This window comes from Sander vitreus, chromosome 6 (genome assembly GCF_031162955.1).
Source record: "Sander vitreus isolate 19-12246 chromosome 6, sanVit1, whole genome shotgun sequence".
Lineage (NCBI taxonomy): Eukaryota > Metazoa > Chordata > Actinopteri > Perciformes > Percidae > Sander > Sander vitreus.
In genome coordinates, this window is record NC_135860.1 from 5,103,668 (window position 1) to 5,127,487 (window position 23,820).

At 40.0% G+C, this 23,820-nt stretch overlaps 2 protein-coding genes across 2 annotated transcripts in view; one reads left to right on the forward strand and one right to left on the reverse strand.

Annotated features, from left to right (window-relative positions):
- vwde (von Willebrand factor D and EGF domains) overlaps positions 1–13,876 on the forward strand; it is a 28,916-nt gene extending 15,040 nt beyond the window's left edge. Inside the window, exons 16-30 of the mRNA XM_078252172.1 lie at positions 1,230–1,480; positions 1,997–2,216; positions 2,953–3,090; positions 3,623–3,820; positions 4,481–4,879; positions 7,776–7,871; positions 8,277–8,372; positions 8,472–8,567; positions 9,562–9,657; positions 9,937–10,032; positions 10,906–11,001; positions 11,115–11,210; positions 12,342–12,437; positions 12,602–12,699; positions 13,188–13,876. Of these exons, the coding sequence (XP_078108298.1) occupies positions 1,230–1,480; positions 1,997–2,216; positions 2,953–3,090; positions 3,623–3,820; positions 4,481–4,879; positions 7,776–7,871; positions 8,277–8,372; positions 8,472–8,567; positions 9,562–9,657; positions 9,937–10,032; positions 10,906–11,001; positions 11,115–11,210; positions 12,342–12,437; positions 12,602–12,699; positions 13,188–13,202 (2,087 nt within the window). The 3' untranslated portion in view covers positions 13,203–13,876. The remainder of the gene's footprint in view (positions 1–1,229; positions 1,481–1,996; positions 2,217–2,952; positions 3,091–3,622; positions 3,821–4,480; positions 4,880–7,775; positions 7,872–8,276; positions 8,373–8,471; positions 8,568–9,561; positions 9,658–9,936; positions 10,033–10,905; positions 11,002–11,114; positions 11,211–12,341; positions 12,438–12,601; positions 12,700–13,187) is intronic.
- A 40-nt stretch (positions 13,877–13,916) lies between these two features.
- seraf (Schwann cell-specific EGF-like repeat autocrine factor) lies at positions 13,917–18,820 on the reverse strand. The gene is made up of 5 exons (XM_078252173.1): positions 18,490–18,820; positions 17,978–18,073; positions 16,145–16,249; positions 14,926–15,021; positions 13,917–14,234 (listed from the first exon to the last, which is right to left on the reverse strand). The coding sequence occupies exons 1-5, from the start codon at positions 18,698–18,700 to the stop codon at positions 14,122–14,124; spliced, it is 621 nt and encodes a 206-aa protein (XP_078108299.1). The 5' UTR covers positions 18,701–18,820; the 3' UTR covers positions 13,917–14,121.
- Between the last annotated feature and the right edge of the window lie 5,000 nt (positions 18,821–23,820).

A 23,820-nucleotide genomic window follows, 5' to 3' on the forward strand; every position in this document is an offset into this window, starting at 1 on the left:
GCAGGAAAAACTCTACAGAGACTGGGCTCACGTAGTACGAGCTGAAAAATAAATAAAGGATTTGTGCCTTAATGTTGTCATTTCTTTTTGTAAAAATGGATTTTATAAAATTGGTATCGAAAAAAGTATCGTTCAGGAACCGGTATCAAAGTCACAGTATTGGCATTGGTACCGGTTATCGAAATGTTTTGAACGATACCCAGCCCTACAGCTAAGAAGTCTAGACGATACTGTACACACTGTCAGATTGAAAAAGTGTTTTTTAGCGTGTCACTTCCTCAGTAGAGCTGATGTTGGATAGCCATCACTGAGTTTTGTGGCTGGTAGTTGCTCAGGGCTGTTTGTATAATTTGTCAGCAGCTCTGTGCAGATTGGAGCCATTGAAGTTCACTTCTGTCCCCCGGCGTTGATATGAGGACAGCTTACCTCATTGTTACACTTTCTGACCAACTTTAATTCTTCAACTTAAAGTAGGTCAAACGCTGCTCCGCTCCGTTCAGAAGAAACAACAGAACATGTAGCAAATCTGAATGATAATGATAGCAGGACACGGTGTGGATTATTGATCAGGTGAAATTCCATCTACTCACAAACCAAGCTCATTTGTTCATGCCTGCCTTTAATGAATAATTAATAAATATATTAAAAGGTAGAGCCTGATCTATACTGGATTTTTAAAGCAGATGTTGATATTTTAGAGTGAAAAAATCTGAAGACATATTGGCTGATAGTCATTTTTAACAAACAAACATTTTTCATCAGAAAATTCTTAAATGTGGTTCTTAAAGAGATTCAACCTGAGCGGCACATTTTACAGTTGAAAAACATGTTCCACCAAAACAAGTTCCTTCCCGAGGCTATTTTGCAGCGGCACCGTGGCTCCGTCCGGCGCTTAGAGCCACCCAAGACGATTGTGATTGGCTAAAAGAAATGGCAATAAACCAGAGCACGTTTTTCTTTCGAATCTCCTCCGCAGCGCTGTGGAGGAAGGTCTGGCAATGCAAGACTATTTATTGGCCAATATGAACCAATACAGACATGTTATTGATAAGCTAAAACCAGATTGGCCAGGCAGATAACTGCCTGGCCAATGTAATGTTTCAGCTCTGTCAGAGGGTTTATTAAATCTACTTTTCTTCAGCTTGTAACACTGTCTGTCACTCACCACATATTAACCCACTCATCGGTTTAATCAGTCTCTTACTTATTCCCTCCTTTGTGTTTCCCAGAGAACGAGCCTCCGGCGCTCCAGTCGTTGCCATTTCATCTCTGGTCGTTCCAGGGGGAGAATTTAATCTACCAGCTAGAAGCTCAGGACCCTGAGGGCTCAGCGGTGTACTTTACCCTGGAATCAGGTCCTGAAGGTGCATCTCTGTCTCCGGCCGGCCTGCTGATGTGGAAGACTGAAACCACAGACACACACACTTTCCAGTTTACTGTGACGGACGACTGTAACGCTGAGACCAGAGCCTCCATACAGGTAATGCTGGGTTTGTGTTTCTTTTGTGTGTCGTGGTGTGACCCGAACAGTCCTTACTTTACAGTTTCTTTACAGTACAAATTAAGCATGAGCATGAGTATGTGTTTGTGAGGTGGTACAGTGATGTTTACAGTTAGTCTGCAGTTGAGTGAAAAGTTCAAGTAGCCTATATTTTAAGGATGAAAGATTTTTACCAAAAGTTGTACATTTAAATATAATCCTCTGTTAATAAAAATTGTAAATATTTCTGTTGATATGTTATGCTCTGTTTCTGGGGATAAATGGATCATGAAATATGGGGATGCTGTTTTTTTCTGCATTTTTGTCTTTCATTTTTTTAAATGTTAAAATCTTGGTCTGTTTATTTATTTTTACAGTAATCCATAAACCTCAGGGGTCATTGTTTGATAAAGAAAGTCTAAAGAACACCTAAAGCCAGACAAATTAAATACACCATCACCAATATAAAACCTTGTCTTCAGATTACAAACCTGTTTCTTTCCCCCTTTCCTTCAGGTGTCTGTGCGCTCCTGTGAATGTCTGAATGGAGCCTCCTGTGAAACCAACGGCAAGCTCCCTGCCGGCAGCGGGGAATACCTGTGTGTGTGTCTCCATGGATTTAAAGGAGAAAGGTGTGAGGTGGACATTGATGACTGTAAGCCTAACCCCTGCAGACTGGGCCGCTGTATTGACGGACCCAACTCCTTCTCCTGTATCTGCCCACCTGGAATGACAGGTAGGGATCACCCTGCAGAGCTGTTTCCTTCAAACCACCTAAAAGAACAGGCAGAGTGTTTTGGTTCAGGACTGGATTTCATGCAGGTCTGCATTTTGAAGGGGTCATAAAGTGATCTCTGACCTTATGTACCTTTTATTGATGGCCAGAGGAATTACAAAAACACTGATTCTTCTGCAGTAGTTAATGCCTTTAATACCTTCTGGTTTAAATTTGACCTGCTGTACTTATTGTAGTTGTATGAGTTTTATACCCGAGCAGTTTAGTACAATCAACACTTCTGGACTGGTTTTACTTTCAAACCACTGATGGCACTCCTGTCCTGTTCAAAGAAGAGGCTACAGGTGTTACTGCATCCACAGATCTCTGTTATCATCACCTATAACATTGATGGCCGGAACTATAAAATGAAGTTAAGAAAAACTACATTTTTCTTTTTAAAAGACCCCCAAACAACAACAACAAAGGAGCCAGTGTGAAACTGAAAGCCAAAAATGTAATCAGCTTGTCAATTTGTCGTGTCAATTTGTTTCGATAAACGGCTCCGTTAAGCTTTACTGTAGTACTTATATTATGGTCATGGTGTACTGTAGTTTAACAAAAGGTAAGTTATTGCCTATTTAATTTGCATCACATACACATCTTACCCAATGTCCTCCCTTTTTGTTGTTTATAGTTGTTTTGTAAGTGTGCCGTGTTTCCACATTACTTTGCCTGGTGTTTCATGTGCTTTCAGGCCGTACATGTAGAGAAGATATAGATGAGTGCGTCTCTCAGCCTTGTTTCCCCGGAGTGGGCTGTAACAACTCGCCGGGCTCCTTCATCTGTGGAGTCTGTCCCCAAGGATTCAGTGGTGACGGGAAAATCTGCACACGTAAGTCTTCTTCCTCAAGTGTTATTTTAAAAATGGTTTGATGTTTTTCAAAGGATAAGGTTGGAGATACATATATATATATATATATATTTTAAAGCTCATTTTTGGGCATTTTAGGCCTTTATTATATAGGACAGCTGAAGATGTGAAAGGGGAGAGAGAAAGGAAAAAACATGCAGCGAAGGGCAGAGTTGAACCTGCTGCCGTTGCAACAAGGACTTAGCCTTTGTACGTGGAGGTGCACGCTCTACCAAGTGAGCTATCCAGGCGCCCCGATATTCTATATTTTTGGTATTACATTCATTTTTGGTTTGGATTCATGCACTCTTACATAATGTCGCTGTCGGGCAGAAACCTTGTAGCTCCATATTCCATCATTTCAAAATAAATCAATGCTATTGGTCACTCTTTACATCTGTCTGTGGGTTTTACAAATATTTAAACAATGATGAGGTGATTTTGTCTGACCTTGTCTGAGAAAAGTAACTCAAAAAAATGTTTTCAAATCGGCCTTTTTCCATTTCCTGAAAAGCCATACAAGGTTTTCACCCGACAGCGACGATAAGTAAGGATTCATTGAGGCCCAAACCCCCGGGCCCGTCGCCGTGCTCCAGACGGCCGTGTCACCCGGGAGTTCAGTGTTTCCAGAGCACCCACGTCTCAGCAGGCTTCGTCTGTGGACCCTGTCCTCCCGGTCTCCATGGAAACGGACGAACATGTACAACAACAGGTGGGAGTGAAGTGGTTCTTTCCATTCAAAAGTTAGTTTTACGTTCAATGTGATTTTCAGTGATAAAAGTGGGACTTCAACAGGAGAAATGAGAAATTTCATATACTCTTTTTTTCTGTTTGGGGATGCATAATATTTAAAATGTATCAATTAAATTCAAAATGTGTTATTGTCATTATTGTTGTCATTAGTAGTATTAGTATATGTTTTAGTTTTTTGTTTATATATTATTTACTGCCTATTGTCATTAGGGTTATACAGTAGTGACAAGAAATATTTTTTGGAATATTAATAATTAGATAATAATTGTATTTAGAACAGTTCATGCAATAAATACAGCTCAACGTGTTTTCTATATATATATATAAAAAACACAGTATTTTCTTTATTTTCAAGATTTTTTTGGGCATTTCAGCCTTTAATGAAAAGGGGAGATAATAATAATAATTTTTATACTAGTTATGTAGCTTTATTACTTGATGTGAAAGTTAGAGGACTCTAAACTAAATAAAATGTATTTATTAAGTTGTTTTATCTATCTGTCTATCTAAACTCATGTGTAACACACTCATGTGGAATAAAAGAGACTTGCATGTTTTAATGCTGACAAACCAAGTTAGTTTTTTTAAGTCATATCCTCTAACTTCCAGTATTTTACAGGTCAGGGGACAGTCGCCGGCGGAGCAGATGGCCATATTCGTATCATCAAATCAAATTCCAGCAAGGACATGACTCCCACCTCCTCCTCTTCTTCCTCTTCATGGCCTCCCACCTCCCCCAGACGCCCCTCTGACAGGAGGAGACCAGAAGCCACCGTCTCCAGTATCAGGACAGGTTCCTCCAATCACAGAAAGACCACCGTCCACAGAGGTCAGCCCAGCGAGGCGGAGCTGAGCCCCGACCTCACCAGCGCCGTTAAATGGGGGTCCCCATCTCACCATGTGACCTGTGCTGACTCTCCCTGCTTCCCTGGTGTTCCCTGTGAGCCCACCGCCACCGGGTCCTTCAGGTGTGGACGCTGCCCATACGGCTTTACGGGAGATGGAGTCACATGCAAAGGTACTTAGTTTGTTTGTTTATTTATTTAGGAAGGGACAATACACATTCATTAACATGAGCACTTTAGTCATCAACCTGTAAATTTGGCAGATTTACCCATACAGGCTCATTTTCATCTGCAGTCCCTGGCATGTTGATAACATAAAAAACAACAACATACAAGAGCACATAAACACATACGCACAGATACATCAAAACACATAACACAGATACATAAGCATATAAACACAGATAAAAGCACAGGCACAAACAATAATAAAACCAACAATGACATAACTAACATCTCAGATTATGAAAGCATTTTAGATAATAACAGCATTTTGTGTCATTGTAGACTTTAAGCAGCTTGCTGTTTAGTTAGGACATGAGAATTAGAGATATTGACCGCCAGACATTCAATACAGAACATCAATGCCAGGCAAACCTCAGGTAATTAACTAATCATAGTGTATTACACTCAGGCCTGAATGGTTTTGAAAGGAAGACAATACAGTACTGTTTGGCCCAAAATGTCCAAATCAGACTATTATATTATTCCTTCATTGTGTCAGATAAGGACTGCAGTGACTTTCTATTTTTCTTTGAAAATAAGATCAGAGATGTCAGGAATAGCTCTTCTGATACTGCATGTTCTGTTCATTCTACTCGGCCATCAATTTTGAATCGTTTTGCTTCTATTTCACTGCAAGAACTCAATGACTTGGTGAGCAGTATTAAGTCTTCCTTGAGCCCGGTAGATGTTATACCAACTTCCTTATTTAAAAATGTCATTGGGTTTGTGAGTACTTGTGTGCTTTCTATAATCAACAGCTCTCTGCAAACTGGTTGTGTCCCATCGTATTTTAAACATGCAGTTGTTCAGCCACTATTGAAGAAAACCAATCTGGATCCATCAACTCCCGCAAACTATAGGCCTATCTCCAAGATGCCTTTTATTTCTAAAATTTTAGAAAAACTTGTTGTCAAACAGCTCTCTGCTGTCTTGGCCACACACAACATTCTAGACAAATTTCAATCTGGCTTCCGTCATAAAACACTCCACTGAGTGTCTAATGATTTAATGATGTCTTCTGATTCGGGTAAATGTTCTGTTTTGGTGCTGCTGGACCGTAGCGCAGCTTTCGATACTGTGGATCACGCCATCTTGCTTGAAAGACTTAAGCACTGGGTTGGTATCTCTGGGAGTGCCCTGGACTGGTTCTCCTCTTATCTTTCAGATAGAAGTTTTTCTGTGTCACTTGGTCCCTATTTCTCTGAAACTTCTGCTCTTTCTTGTGGGGTGCCTCAGGGCTCTGTGTTAGGTCCAATTTTATTTACGTTGTATATGCTTCCCCTAGGCCACATAATTAGGCAATTTGGAGATATCTGTTTTCATTTCTATGCTGATGACATCCAGCTGTATGTTTCTTTTAATCCGGAAGAGACTTACAAAGTGTCAGTACTGCTCAAATGTTTGTCTTCCATTAAGGACTAGATGGCGAACAATTTCTTGCAGCTTAATGAAGATAAGACCGAAGTCCTTATTGTTGCTCTAGATACTACAGCCTCCAAGGTTGTTCAGCTTTTGGGGTCCCTTTCATCAGCTGTACAGTTCAAACTCTCTAATCTTGGTGTTATATTTGGTCGTAATATGTTTCTTGACCAACATATCAAATCACTGACCCGCACATGTTTCTGAGAAACATTGCTAAACTTAGAGCCGTGGTTTCGCAATGTGAACTTGAGATGATCATTAATGGTTTTATATCATCACTCTGCTGCAAGGCTGTTGACCAGGTCCAGCAGGATGTCGCACATCAATCCTGTTTTACCCTTGTTACATTGGCGTCCGAGCAAGTTCAGGATCCAATTTAAAGTTCTTGTTCTTACATATAAAGCATTGCATGATCAGGCGCCTGTTTATATCTCTGACCTGCTCCATCCGTACACTACTAACAGGTCACTCAGGTCTTCTAACCAGGGACTACTGGTGGTCCCACGCACTCGTTTGAAAACTAAAGGTGACTGTTCCTTTGAAGTGGTAGCTCCGACTCTGTGGAACGCCCTTCCTCTTAACTTACGTTCTGCAGTCTCGGTTGACGCTTTTAGAAAGCAGCTGAAGACACACTTGTTTCAACTCGCTTTTGTCTGTTTATAATTTTGGGTTTTTAGTCTTTTAATCTTTTACCTTCATTGGTATTGTATTTGTTTTTGCTTGTTTATTTTCTTTTTTGGATCCTACGGTATTTTAACAAATGTTTATTGTGTGTAAAATTATTATTATTATTATACATCTCTATATAAAATAATAATATAATAATATATAAAATAATCAATTACATTTTTATTAATCAACTAACCATATGGTATTTAAACAACCTTTGAAAGAAGGAAGACCGCATTCTTCCTCTGATAAATGAAAAGCTAAATTAATGAGCAATATAATGCATCTTTGTTCAATTCTAAACACTGTTTTGCTGCTACAGCCACACTTGGTCTGGTGTGACCAGTAGCTGATGGTGGCTATTGTTAATGTTAGCAAACTTTAGATGGGCTACTGGTACACTATGTTTTGCCATTATTGCATAATGACACCTGTTAAGCTAAAGTTACATAGTGCATCTTTAAAATGTGAAAGAATAATGACAAAGGCCCTTAATCTGCTTATTTTTGTTTGACCAACAGTTATAAATACCCAAAGGTATTCTAGCCAGCAGATGTTTGGTATTTGTATTGCAGGATAAATTACTTAAAGAGGTAATGACTTGTTTCCGTGTAAACTTCTTAATGCATTGCAGTGGCATGTCCTCCCATTCTAGGTGGATTCCTCCCATTCTAGGTGGATTCCTCCCATTCTAGGTGGATTCCTCCCATTCTAGGTGGATTTCTTCAAATAAACGTTGTGATTTGATTTCAGCTGTGTGCAGGTATCAGTGTGGGAGGAACATGGAGTGCACTCTGCCCAACACCTGCGCCTGCAAGGAAGGCTACACCGGATACAACTGTCATATTGGTGAGAGGGAGAACATTTAGTTTGAGCCCAGCTTGTTTATTTTTGTGCTGGAAGCAAGTTCATTAAGTCGCATAAGTCTTGAATGCACCTCTGCAACTCACAAAGTTATAAGATAGTAAACCTCTGAGTACTCTGCACTAGGGGTCGGCAATATATCGATATTACATCGATATTGTGATATGAGACTAGATATTGTCTCAGATTTTGGATATTGTAATATGGCTTAAGTTTAGTCTTTTCCTGGTTTTGAAGGCTGCATTACAGTAAAGTGATGTTATCTTTTTGAACTTATCAGTCTGTTCTAGCTGTTTTATTATTTGCCTTTAACCTCTAAATATTTACATCCACATTATTGATGATTATTTATCTAAAATTTAATTGTGAAGATATTTTCTTCCCTCTCAGCGGTGTGTCGACCTGACTGCAAGAACCAGGGGAAGTGTGTGAAACCTAATGTGTGTGAATGTCCTGCTGGCTACAGCGGGCCCACCTGTGAGGAAGGTAACCCAAGCTTTTATTCACATCTGTCTAACATGCTGACGCACACAGAATACGGATGAGGATCCTTGTGTTGTTTTACAACCCTGTGTCACTGTGCAGCGAGCTGCGAGCCGCCTTGTCAACATGGAGGCACCTGTCTGGCCAGAAACCTGTGTACCTGCTCCTATGGCTACGTGGGACCCAGATGTGGAATCAGTAAGATGTTACTTACAACTTATCAAGTGAAACATTTTGAGATGTTTTTACATTTTGTATTAAAGAGGCGGTCTGTGAGATTTACAGTTGTTGTCTGTAATTAGTAGGACGGTAGTCTCGCAATGCCAGACCTATCTCCACAGCGCTGTGGAGTAAGGTCTGGCTACACCACACATACATTTCAGGATAGGAGAAAAAAACGCTCTGGGTTGTTTGCATTTCTTTCAACGAATCACAATCGTCTTGGGCGGTGCTAAGCTCCGGTCGCAACGACGGTAGATCTGCAAAATGATCTCGGGAAGGAACCTGTTTTGGTGGAACATTTGCACCCCGTAAAAGAAAACTCCACGTATAATATAAAATGAAGTTAACTGTTCACACAATACAGTAACGTGAGCTATTTAAATTAGCTGGATACATGGTTAAACCTCATTTGCTCTTACCAGTGTATCGCCCTGTGTAACGTTACTTTGTCTATAGCAATCCTGCCACAATCGCTGGCCAAACGTCCCAGTTAGATTGTAAATGCCATAATGTTAAAGATATTCTTTGTAAATCTTTATTATTATTTCCCGAAAGAACCAAGCAGGCCCCGCCTGTTGCAAATTTTCTTCAAAATTTGCCATTTTCAGCGTTTAGCTCGCTAGCTCGAAGTTTGTTGTTGTTTCCCGAAACGAACAGAGTTTTGCAAAGCGGGTGACTATCTGGCGAGTGAATATCTGGCAGCGCTGGAATATCTGGTGGAGTAATCAAGGTTCAATGTTCAAATGCTGACTTTAAAGGAATAGGTCAACATTTTGGGAAATACACTTATTTATTTTCTTGCCAAGAGTTTGATGAGAAGATTGATACCACTCTCGATCACCTGTTAATCAGCAGCGGGTTTGATGCTGTGATGTAGTTTTTCTTTGATTTTCTGTTTCAGAAGTTTGAGTTTCTGTGTCTGGTACTCTGGTGGCACATTCAATACACAATAACTATTTATCTGTTTCAGTGGTGTGTAACAGGCACTGTGAAAATGGAGGCGAGTGTGTTTCTCCTGATGTCTGCAAATGCAAACCTGGCTGGTACGGACCAACATGTAACTCAGGTACAACACGGTGTGCATTCACACTGCAGCTTCATGCTGTTTCTATTGAAATGTTTTCATGACATCTAATATTTTATAGACCAGTGGCACAAAATTGAATCTTAAGACATACGACTTGCGTTTGAGCCCTCAAATTGGAACTGTTGCCATGACAGTACAATACATCTTACGTCACAGCAAAGCGTGCAGGCTTTTCTCTGCCACATACTGTAGATTCCAAAAAAAAAAGGTGGAAATACAAACCTAAAATCTAAATGTGTCTCGCTGTTTCTTCCACAGCTCTCTGTAACCCTGTCTGTCTGAATGGAGGAACATGCATAAAGCCCAACATCTGTGCCTGTCCCAGCGGCTTCTATGGCTCCCAGTGTCAAATCGGTAAAACTGTGGTGAATTTGCAGAAAATGTGAATCCTGTTTCCATTTCAGCTACTAGGAGAGGATCTTTGAGGTGGCGGCTTACATGATGAGGCTCTTCAATACAGTGACAACCAGGGTTAAAGAGATTGGTGTGCTCATACTGGCTCTTTCTTTCAACTCTGATATTATCAGTCTACCTCTGATATCACGGAGGTCCCGTTTAGCTGCATTAAAACAGATTATCCATTTAGCATTATGTTTCCTTTAACATTTATTAAATGTGTGTCACCAAGCTGCAAAACCGAAAGAGTTTAATAAGTCTGAGTTTCAGTAAAGTTGAGTTTTATGGAGAGTGTCCCATAATGGTCTAACAGCTGTTTCAGTGGCAAGAATAACATTTCGGGGGAAATCGTTGTTCTTAGTATAAAAATGCCACATTTAAAGAATGAGAATTGATTAAAAAAATATATCAGCACTTTTAATAGAAAGATACCAACATACTTACCCTTTAAAAAGATGCAGTGCAGATGTTTTATTTTCACTAATAATATGGTGATTATTTACTGATCCCTGCAGGCATTCACTTCTCTACACAAACAGGTCAGAGTTCCGGATCAGGTCACAGAAACTTGCTAAGGGCTTTCTTTCCTGTTTAATACACCAGTTTGCCATGTAGCAGAGGCCAGCTGGCAGAAAAGATGTGACGCTTTTACGCCTTTTTTGTTTGGACAAAAAAAAAATTGAATTACTTTTCTGACTTTTAAAAGTATGCACAAGAGGTTGGAGTTTATGTCACAGTTTCTTTTTATGAAAATGTTTTCTTTGAGCCTCCTAAAAAAGAAATAAAAAAAAAAATTAAATCTTGACAGTTTAACATTGTTGTGTTTTTCAGCTGTATGCAATCCTCCTTGTAAGAATGGAGGTCAGTGTATGAGGAACAATGTATGCTCCTGCCCTGAAGGCTACATTGGAAAAAGGTGTCAAAAGAGTAAGTCAAATCACTGACTGCATATTTGAACACAGTCTTATTTGAAGGGATACCTTCCACTGGCAGCCCACAACTCAATATGTCCATCCGATGTGTAAACAAATGTGTTCCAGGTGTCTGTGAACCAATGTGCATGAACAAAGGCAAGTGTGTGGGACCCAACACATGCTCCTGTACGTCAGGATGGAGAGGGAAGAGGTGCAACATACGTGAGTGACTCTGTGTTTTATTCATTGTCAAAAGTTGTCCCCTGCCCACTCTGCAAATTGTGTTTTTAATGTGACTTTATTTATAAAAAGGAGGACTTTCTCCCACACAGCAGCATACAGTCATGTGCAGAAGTTAGCACACCCATGCTAAAGTTGACTAAAAAGAGGAATAAAACAATCATCTTTTGGAAATTGATCTTAATGCCTTAATTAATAAAATGAGGAAAAATCCAATCTTTAAGGACACCAATTTTCTTTGTGAATGAATAATGTATCGTAAATAAATAAATGTTCTTCCTTAAAATACAGGGGCATAAGTCAGTACACCCCTATGTTAAATTCCCATAGAGGCAGGCAGATTTTTATTTTTAAAGGCCAGTTATTTCATGGATCCAGGATACTATGATCCTGATAAAGTTCCCTTGGCCTTTGGAATTAAAATAGCCCCCCCCCACATCATCACATCCCCTTCACCATACCTAGAGATTGGCATGGTTTTATTTCAGTTAGCTGGTTTGATTTGCATTGAGAGATGATCTTATGGAAAGTACCCCATGCCAATCTCTAGGTATGGTGAAGGGGATGTGATGATGTGGGGGGGCTATTTTAATTCCAAAGTCCAAGGGAACTTTATCAGGATCATAGCATCCTGGATCCATGAAATAACTGGCCTTTAAAAATACAAATCTGCCTGCCTCTATGGGAATTTAACATAGGGGTGTACTTACTTATCCCCCTGTATTTTAAGGAAGAACATTTATTTATTTACGATACATTATTCATTCACAAAGAAAATTGGTGTCCTTAAAGATTGGATTTTTCCTCATTTTTTTATTAAGGCATTAAGATCAATTTCCAAAAGCTGATTTTTTATTCCTCTTTTTAGTCAACTTTAGCATGGGTGTGCTAACTTCTGCACATGACTGTATGTATGGTTACTTTCTTCGTTGCAAGTACTAAGAAGACATCATTTAGATTCCCACTGATATTGTTGTACAATATGTACAGATAAATAAGAATATATACAGTATATTTTTTTTCCATTACCAGAAGATTCTTTACTTTTTCAACAATATCAAATTGTGAATGAACAGGTGTGTTCATTCCTCCGTCTCTGTTTTCTCACTGTAGCTGTCTGTCTGCAAAAGTGTAAAAATGGCGGTGAGTGTTTGGGACCAAACACCTGCCACTGTCCCACCGGCTGGGAAGGCCTCCAGTGTCAAACACGTGAGTGTATTCATGATAAAACAATGCAGCAGTATAGAGACTCTTCACTTACCTCCCATTGTACCTGAACTTTATATTTCAGAAATATTGTTTTGATCTATTTATTTTTTATTTTTTATTATGTAATCACGGTTTTACTTTGGTAATACTGATTGCCTCCTCAGCGGTCTGTACACAGCGGTGCCTGAACGGAGGAAGGTGTGTCCTTCCTGACTACTGCCACTGTCGGAAAGGCTACAAGGGCCTCACCTGCGCAATAAAGGTCAGCATAGTGGTCACACTTCATATACAGTGCATGTCTCTGTGTAGCTCAGCGGGAAAAGCACTAATAACTCCAGGGTTAAAGGTTGTATTCCCTCTGGGCTTTCCTAGCAACAGTTTGTGTCACAGAGCTAAAAGTCAGTTTCTCTGAAAGATAAACCAGGCAATGTTTGAAAAACCCAGAGGGTCATCCAAATGGTTAAGTTAAGTCTGAGCATTCTAGAAATACCTTAAGAACAGCGATGGTGTTAAATTACTTTCTGGGTTTTCTGAACCACCAGGTATTTATCTTTCAGAAAAAAAGATGCTCATCTCTGTGACCCAAATGTAACACTAACACATGAGAGGCACTGACTTGGGCTTAGGCTCTCCATGCTCTTTAGAATCCAAAGGTATCCACCACCTTGGATATATTTCAAAACATAGTATGTGTATATTTATATAGTGTTTCTATTTTTTTTTTATTCATTTATGTTTGCACATTTACAGGCGTCACAAGCATGATGGAAAAAGAAATTGGATGAAGGAAGCTACAAAATGCACAAAGCAGGAAGAGAGTGTGTGTATGAGTGTATGTGTGTGTTGGTGGATATGTGTGGCTCTGTGCACATATGAAGGCCAACAGAGGGACTTGATGTATTGCACTTGTCTGTTCGTCCCTGTATATCACTACCTCAAGGCTCACAGTAACACACATCTGTTAAATGCATCAGCAGACTTTATACAGATGCGTGAGTGTTACTGCACAGTATTATGTAAAATAAGCAAATGAAAAATGAATCCGTTTCAGTGATGATTCCTTCATAAGCTGTAGGTTATTTCCAGCAAGCTTTTAGTTTGAGGTTTTTCACAATTTAGCCAAAGTATAGCCTTTTACCAAACTGATGTGCACTATTTGTTTATGAGAAAAAGAAATGCAAGGCTGCTTTATTAATTAGGCCTAACTTAGATGGTACACATCAGTCACATGTTTTAGATTCAAGACATTGATATCAATATGTTAATTTGTTTAGTTTTTTTCTTTATTGCTTTCATTAATATATTGTTTGATTGGGTGAAGTAATGACCACCTGTTGGAGGAGTTATATATATAAGGTTTTGTTTTATAAAAAGAAAAATCTGTGACAACACCAGATTACACTGTGCCACATGGGACAAAATAAAGAAAATGTACTATTTGTATGCTTTTGTTTTGGTGAAATGAGCTTTGATAATGCACTCTTTTATTCATTTAATGACACAAATTACAGTACAGTACACGTTTATACAGTCAAATGAGAACATTAAACGGATTCAAGGTTTCTAAAAAAGAATTACATACATGGTAAAAAATATTTAAAAACTACAAATGTTTCAGCTTAAAAACATTGAACATAAAGCCCCTTATTGGGCCTCATTGACCTTTGACCCCGGCAGGGTTACACTAGTGGGACTTCTTCCTCTCCTCGCAGCGAGGGCCAGAGAAAGGGGGGCGACAGCGGCATTTATCGGGAGAAATACACTTCCCTCCATTCAGGCAGGACTGAGTGCACACAGCTATAGCCGAGACAAAAGACACAACAAAAAGTGTTGAGAAATAAGTAAATGATTAAGTAGAGGAGGGGTCAGCAACCCTTTTTAATATAGTGCCATTTCAAAATGTGCTTGTTAATCAGTGTGCCATATCAGCATTAAGTCTGCCGTCATCTACCGAGCCTGCTCAGGCCGTGTTATTTTTTTTCCTTTTTGCGCTGCATTCTGTGAAGAAGGCAACGAGTACTAGCCAATCAGAGGCAGAGTAGGGCGGATCTTCGTGGAATGCAGACAGGGAAAAAAGTCAATCAAACTCCTGTAAATAACATTTCCAAAAACCTTTTTTTGCACACTTGCTAGTGTGCCATTGGTTGAGCTACCACATGCCAATGGTGGCACACATGCCTAAGGTTGCTGACCCCTGGTGTAGAGCTTGTAAATCCAGAAACAGAGAGGAAAAGTCACATCTGGAGAAACACTGAGCTGAAAACATTCCTTTAGCAGACACATACACCCGATTAATATCATTCTCGGCTGTTTGGCAGACTGATATCTGTAACATTCGTCTTGTCAGTAAGATGTAGACAGTTTACAGGGATCCTGGGAAAGCACAACCAAAGCTTTGAACGAGCAGGAGAGGAAGACAAAAATTGTGTTTGTCAAGTACATTAATGCATATTGAAGTGCTTGGTCTCTGCGACCAGGTTGAACTCACCAGTGTGGCAGGCACCACCCAGCCATCCCTCCGGACAGCTGCAGATTCCTGGAGCCACACAGACTCCCCCGTTCCCACAGCCTTGGGGACAGATTGCTGCACCGGAAACAAACCATAGAAATACATTCACGGCATGCCAGAAAGCAAATCTGAGCTTTAGCTATAGGTGACACATTTATTTACTGGGGGGCGGCAAGAAATTCAATACCTCTCTCAAATGTGTATGCTAAATATGGAGCTGCAATTATCTTAGCTTAGCATGAAGACTGGAAATGTGGAAACAGCTAGCCTGGCTCCGCCCAAAGTCGAAGGTAACAAAACCAGCCTACTAACACCTCTAAAGCTCCCTTATTTAACATGTTATAGCTCGTTTGTGTAATCCGCACAAAAACGGAAGCAAAAAAAAACGACAAGTTGTGGTTTCGCAAGGCGTTATGTGCTGGACTATTTCTTGGCCATGGTAGCTGTTTCTTCTCATCTAACTCGCCGCAAGATAGCGAATAAGCGCATTTCCTAAAATGTCGAACTCTTTAAATCTCAGTAGTTTGGAGACGGAGTCGAAGAAGTGTTTTTCAGAAGCAGCTTAGCTTTAACGTGAATGTGGTGTCATTTTTAAAAGTGTATGTTTGAATAGGACACATTTCTATCTTCGTTCATTCATCACAGTGGTTTTCATGATCTTGGGAGGTAACAAACCAGACAGCTAAACATTACTAGTATGGATACTTCATACAGATTTCGGCCAAATTGCTAATCTAGACTACAAAAATAAAAACAAAGCCCGAATTTCTCATGGGATGCGCATTAAGAGAAAACTGTTGTCCACCACGTTACTAAAAAGTCAAGTCAATTGTATCTATATAGCCCAAACTTATTATAAAAAATCTTTAAACAGGAAAAAGGGAAAAGTGTTTTTGCTTCTCCACTTTACCAAATGTTTTTCTCAAACGATAAGCCCAACTTGAGCTATGTACTGCCAAGTCTCAATCATCATTCACAAGCTGTACATTTAAATGTCAATCATAATCACTTAGTTAGATAAATTGCTGCAGGGGTAAACTAAAGGCTTCCCATCCTGACAGCAACTTGGAAACAGAAAAGGATTTAAAAACATTTAGTGGGCTGCGGTTGATGAATAGCTCCAGCTGAGAGACCGGCTCCATTTGGTGACTTTGGCATTTGGTGTTAACAGGGTAATTAGATGCCGCCATAAACACACCCTCCTGGCATTTTGAGCCGGTCCAGCTTGAGGGGCAGATACACTTTGCCACACCGTTGACAGGGATGCATTCTCCACCGTTCCAACATCCCCCGTCACACGTCACTGCCAAAAGACACACGCACGCACGCACACACACACACACACACACACCCGTCAGCAGTGATGAGATTGTTTTACCTGTCCCAAAGTGTTTTCCTTAATACTGATTTTAGAAATATATAACTTGGTCATGATTCCTAAATTCCGCAAGGTCCAACTTACATTTTATTTATTAATTCAACTGTTCAGTTCTATTTTCTGTAAATAGTACCACCGTACACAATTTAATTGTCTAAATCCATGCTTCCCTTTTGGGACCCCTAATCACCAGTTTCATATGTCTACCAGTCGTTTCTAAGTTTTAATTTTATTATGAGAAGCTTTACAATGTAAAACTATCCAGTAATAATTCTCTAGAAAAAAGAAATCGGAAAGATTAAAAGGAAGTAAACATAATTTGTGTGTTTTGTCTGGTCCCTGACTTGTTATTCGTCTTGCGGCTCCTCAGGTTTTTCTTGCGACCCCTTGTAGGGGTCCCGACCCCAGGGTTGGGAAACACTAGTCTAAATGTTTCAAATATTTCTCCACACTGACAGGAACATGACTCTTGTGGGTTATTTTTGAATCAACTTAATGTTTGCCAAGAACTAGACACACGTAAAATGATTTACTTCTAAATAATAGGCTACCATGGAAATCTTTTAAAACTCCATCATGTGTGATATGATTGTAATTGTATGACACAAACTCCTCTACAGGTTGGTAAAATCCTTAAATTCATAGAAAAAACCATTGAGGACATGACCTCAGTTTCCTCAAAGGTGGCTACAGTTCAGCCATAATACTGACCATCACTCATTTACATTTAGGCTCCTAAAGGTTGAGCCACTGGAGAAATATTTACTGCATGCTTATTGAACCACTGCTGCAGTTTTGTTCTTGGGAAATGTTGTAGCTGCTGTACTTTCCAACTGTAGAGCCCGACCGATAAAAGGACTTTGAAGGACGATATCGATACAAATATTTGGTGATTTAAAAATCCGATATTCCGATATATATTTAAAATAAAAAAATAAAAAAAACGCATAACAAAACATAAACAGATTTCCCTAACATTAGTTATTTGTAGTTATTTATCCTCACTAAAAATATTACGATAATTGCAGTTTAAAAATAAACTTGTTTGATTTATTGTCACAATAGAACAGAGGAACATCAATATATATTAAAGTTCTGATAAATAAAATGTATAAAAATACAAACTTAAGATATGAAACTTAAAACATGAGTGTTGCCAACAGGGAGGTTGTAGAGCGCCCTCTGGTGGACAAACTATGCAACGCCAACACTCAGAACATGGTTGAAGGGTGTTTCGTCCATTTTTATTTTATTTTTTAAATATTCATTTATCGGTCATTATAAATGCCGATACCGATAGTTTGGAAAATGCCTTATATCGGCCCGCCGATATATCGGTCGGGCTCTATTTCCAACTGTAAGTCTGAAGGAATCTGTTGTGTGTCTGGTAAAAGAGTGACAGCTGAGTGTCGGTATGGATAGATTTCTACTGTACCATTGGAAGAAGGAAGATACAGGATACATACAGTTACTACACGATAGATTCCGAATCCGATAAAAAGCATGAAGACTGATTTCCCCACTGACTTAGGCCTACATAATGGACAGCTTTCTGAGTCTTCAAAATCACACAACTCTTTCAACAACTTCACAATAGCTGTTAAACAAACCAGATATTTCATTTACAAGTCACTGCAAACACGGCCTGCTTACCTTTGTGACAGTATCTTCCTCCAAATCCTGGGGGACATCTGCATTTTCCAGGGCGAAGACACATTCCTCCATTCTTACATTTGGGATAACAGTTGGCTGCGTTCGCACAAGAACACAGGATTTTGACATTGTAATTCTCCAGTTCAAAGTGTTAATCTCAGATATTGAAAAGTTAGAAGGATAATAAGTTATTTCGTTGAGAAATATGCTCTAGTGTTTTGGAAATGATGTCTTAAAGTCGTAGGGTTGTGTTCTGCTTATGACACTAATCTAAAAAGTCTGCATTAAACTGTAGGCCCTATATTAAATCTGTTTTATATAGGCATAATGCTTTATTTAAGTAAGTGCATTCAAGTGCTAGACAATTGTGACTCGAGGTCTTCATTGAGGATTGTAGGCCTACTGACAGGTTAAAACTAAAATTAGCGTAGGCCTATACTTTTCTAATAGAGGAACACTTTACACCTTAAAGAGCATTTAAATATAAACAGATACAAGGTTTGTAACATCACCATACTGGCAGGTCTCTCCTTCATAGCCCTTGGAGCAGAAGCATGTGCTGTTGCGGATGCAGATTCCTCCGTGTTCGCATGCAGGTTCGCACTTCGCCTTGGGGTCAAAAACGAACCCGACCGCGACTCCCCGGGGCGCGTCCGAGCCCGCGGAGCAAAGAGCGACCATGGCGGCCAAGAGCACCGTTAAACCGAGACCCCCCAAATCCATGTTTGGTGTTTTGGTTTTGTTACCTTACTGTGAAGAGAGAGAGAAATGAGCAGGCAGACAGCGGTGGACGGAGATGGAGGAGAAAGTACCGAGACTTCCCCTCGTCGCCGCCGCTGTTGATTTCTGGGAAACACTACAACAGGTTAGTGCCGGTGGGGGAGCAGCCGGGGCGGGGCGGGGCGGGGCGGGGCGGGGAGGGGAGACTGTCCTGGTGTAGGGGCTGGCTCTGGCTGAATGGAGAGTTTAGATGTGTGGTGAGTTTTGAAAGTGTCCGCAGATACAGAAACATTAGTTGGAAGTAAGTTAGACATTATAAATATTAGTCAATAGTACACTGACTAAAGAACTTTACCAAATCAGTTTTCACGAAGCTCAAACGGTATCCTTAGCTTTTTAGCTAACGTTAGCTAGCTAGCTAACGTGAGTTATGACTAACCGTTTTCTCCTTAGGCAAAGGAATGCTGCAGTGCAGAGCCAAACGAGGGTTGTCTAATGTGGGTTAAAAGGTAGGCTAATTGTGTATTTTTTTAGCTATCTTAAATGAAGTGCTCTTGTTTATCTGACATTACTTCCAAAACATGAATCAGAATTAGCTAAGTATGTGAACACATACAAGGAGTTTGACTCCGGTTTTAAATTGCTGTCAATGTACTTACTGTAACGTTAAGGTTACACACAGAACACTTTGCAGAAATATATACAGATAAAAAGTTGAACAAAGATAGTAAACATAAACAAAACTATTATGCACACTTATGTAAAAATAGATGTGTGTTTGTGTGTGTGTGTGTGTGTGTGTGTGTGTGTGTGTGTGTGTGTGTGTTGAAACCAAAACTGCATGGCTAGATAAAACTAGAGGTAAGTAAGAAGATAGGCATAAGTGGTTTTGTAAGGTTTTAATCATTTACCGGTATTATGTCCACCTCCAGTGGACAAGCTGCAGTGTTTCTATTCTTGTGAAAGGAAACCACAGGCAGACATTTTTTTCAGTGCCGAGCCAACTAGCTTATTATTTCCAGAAAGCAAAACTTTTCAGATGTGACTTCATGTAGAACACATGTGGAAAATACATTTTCTTTTACCTGGTGAGAGGAAGTGCTGGGTCTGAAGTATGGGGTGAGGGGAAGGTCTGCTGTAATGGCAATAACACAACCAAATCGATAGCTGATGTGGCTGTCCTGTCTGCTGGGCCAATGTACAGTGAAACCTATTGAAAAAAAGAGCTCACAGAAAAGTAGCTTTCCATATGATTCAATTTGCTTATGCTAAAAAAAATCCCTTTTGCCATTTTCCCATAGTCTATATCCCTGAAGTTCCACTTTCGGGATTGGTCTGTTGCTGCCGGAAATTTTTTACACACATCAGAATAACACAAATACACATTAAGTAGACTGCTCCTCAGATCTCTGCAGGGTAAATCCAGACAGCTAGCTAGACTATCTGTCCAATCTGAGTTTTCTGTTGCACGACTAAAACAACCTTTTGAGATTAATTTTCCCGTAAAAGCCAGTAGCCTTCAACTCTTTGCATGTCATAGTCCACAATGGGAGTTGATATAAAGTTATATATGCTGGCTACCAGTTTGCAAAGCAGTAAGACGGATCATCTTTATATAACTTTAAAGTCAAAAGTTAGATTTCCACAAAGAGTCCATAAACTAGACATTGAATCAACCCTGCTGCTTAGTCATTGCAAGTCACTCTGCATAAGCATGTGGGCTGATTAAAACAGCAAACTGATTCAAAACAAACGAAAAAGACAGGCAGGCAGAATTTTTATTTTTGTATTAAAGGTCCAATATGTAATACTGACAGGTAGCGTTTAAAATGGTTACTGCAGTCCAAATTCTAAATACTGAAAAGAGTCGTCTCCCCCGGCCCCTCCTCCCCAGCGACGAAGTTCACGGGAGTTGCCAGGTTAAGAACGCTAAACCCAACGTCACACAATGTCAATGTTAGCTTGATGCTAGTCTCGCATTGTCAGACATTATTCCACAGCGCAGCGACGTTTCTAGATGCTGCTATTTTGATCGTTATAAAAGCCCGTGATCTTGCAGAGCTCTGCACCCGGCTGACAGTCACCTTTTAATTGACTAACCATAACAACAACGACTGCTGAAAAGAGCGCGACCTTGCGGAGCTTTGTGCCCGACTGACAGCCTCCTTTTCTCGGCTTAACGTCACTGCAACAGCTGCTAAAAAGACCGCGACCTCACGGTCGTCTGTTGGCTACGCCTGCTGAACAGAAGCGGGGGAACAATTTTGGCAGGGGGGGGGGAGGTTGTCGGTACTACTACTTCCAGACCTGTTATACAGCTTGTCTATACACTGTACAATCAGTACATTACACATTAGGATTGCATGCCAGTTTGTAAGAAAGTAGGAATCATCTTACTGTCCAACATATCCTAACCTTGAAGCTGGCGATGGTAACGTTAGCCACAATAACATAACATAAAATGACATACTGTACATTGCAAAGCGACCTGTAGAGAACACTGTCTCCCAATCCAACAACTCAGGCTACGGGGTGTTTTGCCAAAGTTAAATCGCATGTTTCTATTATGATGAAGTCAAACTTGTGGTTTCTGGGGTATGTCATGGATCCTACGTTAGTTGGTGTTGGTGTGCATTAGCATGGTGGCGTTAGCACCAGTCAGGATCACTTCACCGGCTGTGTCTAAATTGTTTTTTGTGAGTAACTAACTTGAGCACTCTATATAATTTAATGCAAGCACATCAATGTCGAAATGAATGAAAATGACTATCCCTACGTTAGCCTTCGACATAAATGAATTAAGCTCAACGCTTACCTGTTTAGTCAACTCTGTGTCCTTTAGGGCTCTAAGCTGTCGAAGCCATATTTTTAAATGCATCTTTACCCGTGTTTTACCTCGTCTCTGGTTATGCAAACGTTTTGAAAGATGGAGAGTTTTGGTTTTTAGAGCGGGTAGAATGAATCTATCTCCGTTGATACCGTTCGTTTGTTTGCTGCGCCCATGGCTGTACTACAGCTGTAGCGCGCTGGGTTTGCGTTTTTACAGGTATATCTGGCAACCCGCCCCGGCTGTCAAAATAGGCAGTTGATACCAACACAAAAGGCCAAAACACAAACAGATATTCCGTCACTAGGGGTGTCACGATTCTCCAAATTCTCGATTCGATTACATTTTCGATTCTAAGGTCACGGTTCGATTCGATTCTCGTTTTTTATATAACTTTTTTTTAAAGCACAGGTTGCTATGCCATTTTTAGACTAGACTTTTATGCAATATATCTGACCTTTGTTCGCAATGTACCACACTACATTGTCAAATTTAAAAACATTTATTAACAACATAATGTAACAATAACTTATATCTATAACCTGCCATCTAGTTTCTCTTTTGTAACTGCAGTCTTCTTCACAGAAGAGGACATTCATGTTCACAACAGAACAAACAAGTGTCTTAACAAACTATTTCCGAACAGTTGAACATATATCACACAGATTAACTGCCATGTTAGTCATTCTGCCAGTGGAAGAATATGGTATATGCACATAGCAGAGCTTGCACACTGTTATGCAAACGTTGTCAACATAACTCACTGGAAATCCAAAATACTTCCACACCGGCGACTTCAGTGAAAGAGAAGGGGGTTCAAGTTCTGTCCATGGGTCTCCTCCATCTGCAGTTGCCATGCTATCTTTTGACTGGCTGTAGCTAAATTAGAGGTGTACTGACTCGCAGCACTTCAACACTAGTGTTGACGAACTGACCGACGAGCCGGTTAATTAACCCGAGTAGTGTCACTGAACCGAGAGAATGAACCGACTCACTCCTGTTTTTTTTACCTCATTCGTGCTGGCAACGCTTCGCTCAAGGTGAGTGCGATCGGTGTGTGCTCCGTTGTGTGTAGCTGGTCTTCGTCTGCTACTGTGTGTGTAGTAATCTAGCTCATTAGCGCCTCCACTGGAGTGGTGGTAGAATCAATCAGGAAATGGGCTACCTCGAGCAGGCTACACGTGTTTTTTTTTTTCAGCATCGACGATTCCATTTTTTTATTCAAAATTTGAGATTGTGACTTAATTTCGATCGATTTCGATTTAAAATCGAAATTGTGACACCCTTATCCGTCACGGAACGGAAATTTCAAAAGGAGAAAATACTGGCTTTAGCATTGTTGTCAGAAAGCATAGTATTTCAACTTAGCATGTTTCCTTAATATTTGATGACACATTGTGGTCATCTTTTTAATTAAATACAGTAAATATATTACACATTGCACCTTTAAATCTAATGCCAAAGATAACCGTGACAGTAAAATAAAGCTGATAGCCAATATATCCTTGATTGGCCCACTAATATACTGGCTGGGATTTGATTAATCTTTGATCATTTGATTAACTGTCATCTTACAGTATATGCTCAGACAGAGGGACAACTGTATGTGTGTTGGCCACATATATCCCTGTGAAACTCTGGTCCAAACCACTGACCTGCATCTCAGAGAGGAAGTGAACTGGTTTTTAAATGAGTGCAACAGATGTGAACATACCATGATACACTGGAGACATGTTCTTCTAGCTCCAGCAAGGAGTATAATATGAGAGCCTGTACTGAGTAACACATGCCATACAATGCAACCAGAAAGGTGTAGTGAAAGCAGAGGGAAAAAAGAAAGGATGACTTTTCATGTAACAAAATAAATAGAGTCAGACCAAACAGCTTTATTCAGTAGTTTTTTGTTCTTTGGCCTCAGGTAATGGTGGACTCTCCACCACCACAAAAGTGCATTGTTGCTATTTAAAAACATTTTGTATGCCCTCTAGTGGTGGGGCCAATGGATATTGCTGTTGGTCATTCATCTGGTCTTTCATTCAACAGTTTGGTCCAGAGCAGCCTATCTGGACAATAACTGGCCACATTGTCATTGTTTCCCCCCCCTTTTCTCTTTTACCATTGTCCCTCGGCCAACATTCTAGGTCACACGTGTCAAACTCAAGGGGCCAAATCCGTCCCCTTGCTAATTTTGATCCCGCCCTTATATACATTTAAGTTCACAATACATTTTGGCCCAAATACTTTTTGTCACTTTTCACAACGTTTTTTTTTCGACATTTTTGACGCTTTTCCCAAA